This window comes from Nannospalax galili, unplaced genomic scaffold, assembly GCF_000622305.1.
Source record: "Nannospalax galili isolate Female #2095 unplaced genomic scaffold, S.galili_v1.0 scaffold127, whole genome shotgun sequence".
NCBI classification, from domain to species: Eukaryota; Metazoa; Chordata; class Mammalia; order Rodentia; family Spalacidae; genus Nannospalax; species Nannospalax galili.
In genome coordinates this window covers 14,443,069-14,453,512 of record NW_008360326.1, presented here as the reverse complement: position 1 = coordinate 14,453,512, position 10,444 = coordinate 14,443,069, and the positions used below count along the sequence as shown (strand labels likewise).

At 40.2% G+C, this 10,444-nt stretch overlaps 1 protein-coding gene across 1 annotated transcript in view; it reads right to left on the bottom strand.

Moving 5' to 3' along the window:
- Nucleotides 1-10,444, bottom strand: part of Daw1 (dynein assembly factor with WD repeats 1) — a 61,725-nt gene that overhangs the window by 21,236 nt on the left and 30,045 nt on the right. The window contains exons 5-8 of the mRNA XM_008825885.2: nucleotides 9,761-9,819; nucleotides 7,833-7,955; nucleotides 3,592-3,691; nucleotides 2,453-2,560 (exon numbers count right to left, since the gene is read on the bottom strand). Of these exons, the coding sequence (XP_008824107.2) occupies nucleotides 2,453-2,560; nucleotides 3,592-3,691; nucleotides 7,833-7,955; nucleotides 9,761-9,819 (390 nt within the window). The remainder of the gene's footprint in view (nucleotides 1-2,452; nucleotides 2,561-3,591; nucleotides 3,692-7,832; nucleotides 7,956-9,760; nucleotides 9,820-10,444) is intronic.

Sequence of the window (10,444 nt, the reverse complement as noted above, 5' to 3'; positions counted from 1 at the left end):
CTGAATTAATTCAGCTTTGAACCTAAAAATTTACAGCCAGTTTTGAAAGAGATGTATCCTTGCTCTGGAGTATGTTTCTGAATATGTTAAAGCTGTAATGAAATGCTTCTTCTAATCATGTGGTTATTAAATTTAAAAAAACTTTTTTAAGTAAAAAAACAATAATTCTTCAAAGCATAAAAATTTGCTCCTTATTAATTACTAGATGTGAAAAACATCACTGTTGAAACCTAATTGATGACTTTATATCCATGCTCAGGTGTCAAGTATCTCATATAGTAACTGACTGTGACTAGTAATAATCAGGTATATAGAGATTAGAAATGCATGTGCAAACATCTAAGTATTAATTGCATTAAAAATGAATTTTACTGTATGAAACTGTGTATTTTAATAATGAAATGGAGATCTCTTTTAAAGGTTAAAAACCTCATTCAGTTTTATGGCTTATAGAGTTTATACTGAGTACAATATTTATAACTGTATTAATTCAACTGTAAATCTAAAAATTTGCAGCCAATTTTGAAAGAGATGCATCTTAGCTCTGGAAATCGTTATTGAATATGTCAATGCTGTTGTAATATAATGCTTCTTCTAATTATGTGGTTATTAAATAAATAATTTTTTTAAAAAAGAGAGGCTCCTATGATATTTTGACATGAATAGGTGATAGTACCTGCCCTGGCCTGACTTGCCCCTGGTTAGTCTAGTCCTGGAGAACTGCACTGTATGGGGCCATATGAAGAAATTCCCCTCCGTATTTGCAGCGAATTCTGCAAATCTGGTAGGAGGATTCTATTTGGAGTCATGAGCCTCATTTTCCTCATTACTTCATCACATAAATATAATTAAATAGCTTTATTTTATTATTTAATTTTGTTTGGTTTGGCTTTTGTCCGGTAGCCCAGGCTGGCCTGGAACTCACAATCCTCCTGTCTCTGCTCTGAACTGCTGAGATTACAGGTGTGGCCCACCATACCCAGCTTAATAACTGTGTGCGTGTCATGTGTGTGCGTGTGCATGTGCAGGTGTACTTACTGTACAAGCGTGCCTGGAGACCAAAGGTACTTACTGTACAAGCTTACTGTATTTACTGTACTTACTGTACAAGTAAGTACAAAGATACTTACTGTACAAGCCTGCCTGGAGACCTAAGTCCAACCTCAGGTATCTTACTCTATTGTTGTGACCTTATTTCTTTTTTGAGGCAGGGTCTCTCCCTGGTCCTTGGGCTTATTATTTTGGCTGACTAGCTGACAGGCACAGCTCCAGAATCCATTTGTCTCTACCTTCTCAGTGCTGGGGTTACAGGTCTCTGACACTAGACCCAATCTTTATGTGGGAGCTACAGATCCAAACTCAGATCCTCTTTCTTGTATACCAAGGGTTTTACCCACTGAGCAGTCTTCCAAGCCCTTGGTTATATTTTTAAACAATAAAATAATCTTTAAATTCTTTTACAAGTTGAGGTGCCGACCAAGGAAAAGCACAGCTGAGCATCACAATTCTGAGCATGCACATCAGGTGCAGTCCACCAACAGACAGGGCTGCAGAGCAGGACTTGGCCTGCCCAACGTGCTCAGCCAAGGTTGCTAACTGATCTGGAAATTTTCCTCCACATGTTCCCAAAGAAGAGGTGAGAAAGCTGAGCCACCAAATCACATCAACTGAGATAAGAAAGACTACATTCAATGATGCTGGATCCTCAGATTTAATAAAGAAAAGTTCTTGGAATAACTTTAAAATGGTGATTTTTTTTTCTCCTGCTTTAGTCCATTTTTAACTTTCTTAGAGAAAGAATCCTGTTCAGGTTTGTTTGGTTGTATTTTAAATTCACCTATGTTTTAAAAGGACAGGGAAAAAAAGGACAAGGGAATCAGAATCCCAAGGAGCAGTTCTCACTGGTTACATCCTGTTTTGATTGAGGCCACTTGGGTTGGGATGGGGTGATGTGGAGTATGACCAGTTTTGTGAAGGTGCTGGAAATGTGGTGGTGACAGGCAAGATCAAACAGGTCATCAGGCTCTCTCTGGGTCATGCCTTTGGGTCTTTTTTTTGTCTCTGATCACTTAACTCTTGTCATTCTAGAGTTCTAACATGGGCAGGAGAGAAGAGGAAGAGGATGGACCATCACCCCATGAAGAACCTTTCCACACGGCTCTTCAGTTCTGGCTCTTCCTAACAGTAACACCCCCTCCCTGCTTTCCTTCCAACCAGATAGACAACGGCTGCTAAGATGATGTGTTTTACAAAATAAAGTTCTTCAAAATAAAAAGCTTATCCTGTCTTCCTCATGGCGTCCACTTGAGTCTGCTGGAACAGTCAGCAAACTATAACATCTTCCACAGTTTGAAAATGAGTAGTTCAAAAGCATCTTCTGAGGTATCTTCATTTCATGACAAAACACAACTAAAACAGACAAACCATTGGCTTATTAACCATACTGACATACCATTAGAGTGACCACTTCCTCTCCACTCTGAATGTCCCATACTTTGGCTGTTGTGTCCATGCTCCCAGTAGCCACCACGGTGCTTTGAGGGTTGAATGACAGACACATCTACATCACATGAAATGCAAGAAACTTTAGAAAGATGATATTTTGGATTCTTAACTGTATGTGGAAACTCTTGAAATTACCTTAGCAGACTTAGGCTTAATTTTTTGCACAAGGATACACAAAACCATCAGTTATTAGAACTCCAGGTAAAATCCTAAAGCAAGCTCATCCTAAAAGAGGCTTTGTTCTCCTCGTGACACCTGCTCTGCCATGACCTCCTTTGGCACTTTGCAAACCACAGAAAACCAGGAACCAAAGCAGAACCCATCTCCACCGCCCTTGAGTATCATGCTAGGGGTGCTCCATGCCCTTGAGGCTGTTATAAGATGTGATTCAGAACTGACTGAGGGCAAGAGCCTCTCAACAAAGAAAGCTGTCTAGGTTAGTTGTATAAGTCTGAATCCTAATGATATGCTCAAAACAATGACCCTAAATATTCCACATGATTCACAAAAGCAATTGTAAAGCTATTGTAATAACCTCATCAACTCTCATTGAGTCAAGTCTTTAAAGATAAGCACTGAGAAATGGTAAGTAAGGCTGTGTAACACACATATTTATCATGTCACATGACTACTTAGTTTATACAGGCTACTGTTCCTTAACAGTATCTTCTAGCTGTTAAAACTTAAGTGATGATGGGGCTGGAGAGATGGCTCAGAGGTTAAGAGGACTGACTGCTCTTGCAGGGGACCTGGGTTCAATTCCCGGCACCCACATAGCAGCTAACAACCATCCATAACTCCAGTTCCAGGGAATCTGACATCTTCTTCCGACCTCTGAGGCATTGCACAACATGGGTGCACCTGCACACATGCAGGCAATACAGTAATACACATAAAATAAAAATTAAAAAATCAAAAAACCAAAAATTTAAGTGGTGAGAATCATGTGTCACCATGTGCAATCTATGTAGACTAAAAATACTGGGTTAAAATTTGTAATTTAAATATCAAAGTAAACCTCTACACTCATGAAGCATTCTAAAAAGAAAGAACAAATAAAGCATCCATGACATTAAATATACTCACTATTTCTGCCTTATGGCCCCTGAAGGTGTGGTAACATTTCCCCGTTTCTGCACTCCATAGTTTACAAGTCTTGTCAAAGGACCCGGTGGCAATTTTGTCACTGAAATTTTTAAAAGTCTGGATTTTAAAAACAAATTAAGGCACAGTGTATGATGATACTCTGGACTAAGACTAGCAGTGTGAGACACAGACGTGGCTCTACTTCACACGTTTCACTGAAGACAATAAATTTTAAGTTTCCTTTGATGAATAAAAAAATAAAGGTTTAATTTTTTAATGGTATCAAGTGACATGTATAATACTAATGATGTGACACTAGAGATATTACTGTTCTTTATAATTACAATTTTATGTTAGCATAATAAAGATTCAGTTTAGAAAATTAGTAACATGAATATCAATAACATTGTAGTCTTATCTGTATGAACACAGAAAAATTCTGTTATACATGTGCAAAATGATAACACTGAATATTTGAATTCAATGTTTAAACTATTGAATATTTAAATAGTTCAATAATGAATTTAAATGGATCAAAATCATAGAGATAAATCCCATTAATCACATGGCTGACAAGATTTTGAGAAGTGAGACACTGAGTGACTCCTTGAGAAAATAGTACTGAATTATTGCTGTTATGAAAGGATTTAGATAGGATAGTCAAAGGCTTGAATCCTTTGGGCTAGAGAGATGGCTTAGCTGGTAATGTGTTTGCTGCACAAGCATGAAGACCTGCGTTCAATCCCCAAAATACAAACACAAAAAAATCCAATGTAGAGTGTCTGCAATCCCATTGGGGTTTGGGGGCCAATCAGTTGAGGCTACTTGGCAAGCTCCAGGCCAATGAAAGACCCTGTCTCAAAAACAAGGTAGATGGCTCCTGAGGAATGAGACCTGAGATTGACCTCTGGCCCCTTTTGTGCCACGCATGTGCATACACACACACACACACACACACACACACACACACACACACAACCACACACACACACACACACATACCCCTACTTATTATTTGATGATTGTCTTAAACTCATTCTCCTGAAACATAGCCACCACAAATTTCAATGGAAAGCCCTTCTTCAGCTCATAAATTAGTCCTAAGACTGGGATACCTATTTCCATAATCCAGTGAGTGAATGAGTGGATTTTCATCAGGGGAATTCAATAGAAGGGCCAGAACATATGCTTCACTCCAAGGAACTCTGTTCTCAGGCAGATACCCACAAAAATACCATGTCTGTCAGACAGAATGCTGAAGATTCAGAAAAGCAGCAAAACAATGCCATTTATTATTTCAATAAAATTTTTACTTCTACAAATTAGGATAATAGAGTATTATAAAATTATCTCTCTATAATATAAAAATGCATACATCAAGTTAAATTTTATGAAATTTAATTCTATCATTAATCAGTTTAAAGTAGCAATTTAAGTTGATTGTGCCATCATAATTACTTCATTTTGGAAGCACTGCATTTTTAATATATAATGACATAAGACACCTGGATATCAATTATTTTGATTGTAGTATAAATGTCTACTCAAAGTACAGCCAATTTTATAGAGTCTACCTACTCTGTTTACCACTCTGTCAACAAAGTCACCATGCCTCATGAACAGATGATGGTCTCTGCCTCCTCACTTGGCCGTGACCCCTTCTGTCTGACAGACCAATCCTTATAAAAGGTACAATCACTGCTCCAGTGCCCTGTTCATAATCCTTTGTGAGCAGCTCAGTCCTGCGGAGCAGAATTTGTCCTCTACAGAACGCGCTGACCTTGCCCCCATGTTCTTCTGCAGGTAACAGTTACCTCGGAGAGAACTGGCTGCTGGGTGGCCTGGTGAACCGCCAACTTAAACTCCCCAGATGCATGGCACCAAAACCCAAAACATCTTGAGCACTGACATGACGTCATGGCGGAAACTTCCACCTGATGTGATCCGTGCAGCTAAAATGCAGATTCACTGAAAATACTGTATTAGATTACTTCAGGCCATGTGCATAAACTGTAAACGGGACTGAGACCTAAGTGATTTTCCTGTTTCGACTTGGGCCCCATTCCCAAGATATCTCATTATATATGAAAATAGTCCAAGACCCAAGGAAATCAGAAATCGGAAACACCCTTGGTTTTAAGCATTTTGAATAAAGGAAACTCAACTTGTATTAATAACAACAACCACAAAAATCCCCAGCTGCTGCTATCTACTCACCCTGGTGCTCCCTGCTCCTCCACTCTCAGGTTTAGGCTTCAATCTCAGTCACCCTGAGAGGAACTTCACCTAGGAGAACTCTCACTGGTCTCCCCTGCCTTAGGTAGTAAACCACTTACTGTTTTGTTCTGGTCATGGCGCAATAGTAAATGAGCCAGAGTCACTGAACCAGCTTCATTAATGGAAAAAGTCATTTTAAAGAATCAATTAGGAGAAAAGATACATTCTTTAATTTTTTTTTACCGAAATACATACAAATATACACACATGTGCAATCTTATGACAAAAAGTCAAGGCCTTTGAATTAACTGTGCCAAACTGGCACAAGTGGGCAAACTCATTACCTGTGTTACAGAAATTTTATTGAATCTCCATAATTCTTTCTTTTCTTTAAAGCAGGATGAGAGTGACAGCTCAGTGAAAAATGGTGCCTGTTGCCAAGCCTGACCACCTGAGTTGGATCCCCGGGCCCCACATGGAGGAGAGGGCTGACTCCCACAAGTTGTCCCTAGACCTCCACGTACATGTCTTCGAAGGTGCACACACACAAATTTAAAATGTAATACAGAGGCTGGAGAGACAGCTCAGTGGTTAAGAGCACTAACTGCACTTGCAGAAGACCCGGATTCAATTCCTAGCATCCACATGGCAGCTAACAACCTTCAGTAACTCCAGTTCCAAGGGATTGGAGGCCCTCTTCTGACTTCCACAGGCATTGCACAACATGGGTACACCTACCTGTATGCAGACATTACACTTGTGCTGGATAGCTTTAGTGTCAACTTGACACACCTGGGTTGAGGAAACCTCAATTGGGGAATTTCCTGCATTGGACTGGCCTGAGGGAGGGCCCAGCCCACTGTGGGTGGTGCCACCCCTGGGCAGTTGGGCCTGTGTTGCATAAGAAAGCAGGCTGAGCAGGGGCCAGGGGAGCAAGCCAGTAAGCAGTGTTCCTCCATGGCCTGTGTTCCAGCTCCTGCCTCCAGGCTTCTGCTCTGAATTCCTACCTTGGACTCCCTGATGAACTGTGATCTGAGAGATATCAGACAAATAAACCCTTTCCTCCCCAAGTTGGTAGTGGTCAGAGTGTTTTGTCACAGCAAAGGAGAGACAAACTAAGACAACACTCATACACATAAAAAAAATAAAATGAAATACAAAGCTTAAAATAGGACAAGAAATTCAAAGAATTTACAAACACTGTGAGAATACTGGGTGCGGAACAATGTATGCTGTAACGAAATGCTGATCTTACCCACAACTTCATTTAGGGATATTTTCAAGCATTTACCTTACCTGTTTGCATAGAAGACAACAAATTCCTTTCATGACTCCACATCATTAGTTTAGGCAATATTTTGAATTCTTTCAGTAGTCTAAGAAATTAAACTGCATGCTAATTTCTGTGATTACAATTGAAAGCACAGGTCTGCAGACATACAGCTACCCCTTGATAAACAGAGGATGTCACCACGGGAACAGTTCACACTGGTGAAGTTGCTACAAACACACAGGGTGCCACGGGCATCAGCAATATGCCATGGGTAAAGACAAAAAAAATTGCTTAATGTGCTGAGTCAGCTAACCAGAGGTTGGTTTGAAAATGATTCTGCTGCTCCTGGCATTGCTATTTAGCATGTTAGCATAAGGTCTATTTTTCTACCCAGTAAGACTGAAAATTAACATATAAATGAAGAAAACTATGTTCCATAGATGTATGTCAGATCTTCCAGATCCGCCAGCACAGCGCTGTAGACCTCAGTAAGAGGGGACTCCAAAAGTTAAGGAGCCAGCCTTGTTGAACCTGACCTCCAGCCCTCCCCCCTCTATATAGTGATCCTGGGAAGGGTATTTCAGCTTCATATTCTTATGAAAATAATACCTATCCCAAATGCTTATTGAAGGAGATATTAAAAAGGTTTCCAAAGCACATAGGAGCTCCACATATTTTTAACCTGTCTTCTGCTCTCCATAGATACTTAGTAGATGGAGGGGTAGAATGCTGAGGGGATGAAGGAACACACCCGTAAGGATTGTTGAAGGTTACGGCATAGACCACGTTCCTGTGGCCCTCCAGGGTGTGCAGCTCCTCTCCAGATGCAGTGTCCCAGAGCTTGCATGTCCGATCATAGCTTCCTGTGATAAAGCTGACAGAAGGAACGTGAACACTCGACACTGTGAGGAGGGCAGGCAGTGGTTCATAAACACTTCATGTTTTGCTTGCAGGATAATAGCTACTTTATTATGCTTTGTAATGATGGAAATCATACATCAGGAAAAAAAGGCAGCATCTAAATCCTTTGACTTAGAAGCCTACTAAAGAGAAAATCTACTAATAATGGCAATATTCTTATACATTTTATACCATTAAACTACGTGTATCATAATCATCAACTTTTGTGAAACTATAAATTTACCTCTACAATATTCAGACCAGACTTTGGCATTATCTTGGTCTCCCTCCCCCACAGTCTGTACACCTTCTGTCATTGCATTCTGCAATACCTAAATGCATCTGTAATATGGCCACTTCTCCCCAGCCCCAGTGCCTCTATCTCTTGCTTAACAAAAAGAGCCATCCTCTGGCAGGCGCCGGCTCATACAGTCCTTAACAATGCATTTGCATTCTCAGAAGTTTTATTTTTTTTTAAACTTCTAGTGTTTTCTTGACAATCCAGAGAAAACTTCAAACTTCTGCTAGAAGTCTTCAGAAACAGCTGCTTCTGTCTGTCTCTGAGATCTCATGTTCTCCCAAAACACACTCCCTGATCAGACACAGTCACCTCCTGAAGACCCAAATGGCTCCTTTCTACAACCCAGTTCTGCTGTTTAAGAGACTCCCACAGTCTCCACGCCAGAATGGTACTGCAATCTAGAAAGTGCTCAATAAATACACTCTTCACAGTAAGCTGACATTTCTTCCAACATGACTATTCTAACTATGGTAGAACAGTTAGTATATTGATATATCATGTATTAAGAAAATAGAATTTTAGTCACACCTCAAGTATTTAATTAGGAAAAAAATTCTTTTCTAAAGCACCTCTGAAATAGAAACATGACTTCGGAGGGATAACAAGTGTCTCTTTCCCAACAGAGAAAAAAAAATTACGACATTGTAAAAGCTAGACTGAATGCCACCAGGTAAAGAGTGAGCACAAATTTAGATACCTAAATCCAAGTAAAGAGAGAGTGATGAGACAGGGAGTCTTTATTCTCCTAGACGTTTTCCTCACAGACACTTCTCCTGTGTCGTCCTTCTACCTTTGGACAGCTGCGAGACTACATCTGTAACTATAAACATATATACTGTACTTTTGCTATGGATTGAGTTACACCTCCCTAAATATAGATGCTAACCTCTAACCCCTCTGTACCTCAGAAGAGAATTTATTTGCAAACAGGATCATTGCATAAGCAATAGATTAAGGTGAAAACATACTAGTAAGTAAAGCAGGCCCCTAATCCAGGATGACTGATGTCCAGGTGTATTTGTATTTATCCACATGTCAGATGAGCCTGCTCCCTCATCTTCTTGACCAGGACCTCAGATTCCAGGCTGATCAATGCATCCTCTAGACACAGCCTTGAAGGTTCTGTTCATGATACTCCTAAAACTTAGAACCAGAAGAAGAAGACCCTCCCTGAATTGACCAACTCATCCCAGCCAGCCACATTGTCTAACGGCTCCTCAGAGGACTGTTCCTGAGTCCTGCTTTCTCAGCTCTAACACTTGCTGAAATCTCCTGGTGCCTCTCACCCAAAATGACACAAATACACATCAACCGTAGAATAGTGACAGCAAGCATGTACGTTTCTCCTCTGTGCCCCGCAGGATAGGGGAACCAGAGAGGTGGACCCATGAGATCAGTAATTCACGAAATATTTTGCAAAAACTTAGAAATGTTCACCCTTTGATTCCGAAAAATTAGAAAGAAAAAGAGAAACTTACCAGGAACCTGATTTGTTCAGTGCCACATTGGTCAATGGCAGGATGTGTGCTCTAAGGACCTGCAATAGAAGAAAACATCATTCATTCCAGATTCTCATCAAATTAAGTTTCTTCATTTTTGCCTTCAATGTATTTTTGGGGGTCTTCTTTGAGACAGGGCCTCCCAGTAGCCCCAGCTGGCCTGGAACTCACTATGTAGACCAGGTTGGCCTTGAACTCACAGAGATTCACCTGCCTCTGCTTCCCTAGTGCTGAGATTAAAGGCGTGCGCCACCATGCCCTCAATGTATTTTTAACTATGCTCCATTTCAACAAAATGCACATTTGGAAGCTGCAGATAACTACAAAGTGGAATTGGCTCTGTGCTTTTCATCAGTACCAATTTGCCTTAAGATAAATTACAGCTATGAAATAGACACCAAATAGCATCCATTTGTAACATGTTTTGTGTATGTCACACGTAGTTTTGAATGGATGAACAGTATATAGCACAAGAAATACGTTAAATATGTTTCAACACAGTTTTAAATTTATTTTATGTGTATGAGTGTTTGCTTGCATGTATCTAAGTACACCCATGTTGTGCAATGTCCAAGGAGATCAGAAGATGGCATCTGATCCCCTGGAACTGGAGTTACTGAGAGTTGTTAACTGTTGGGAACTGAACCCAGGTCCTCTGTGAGA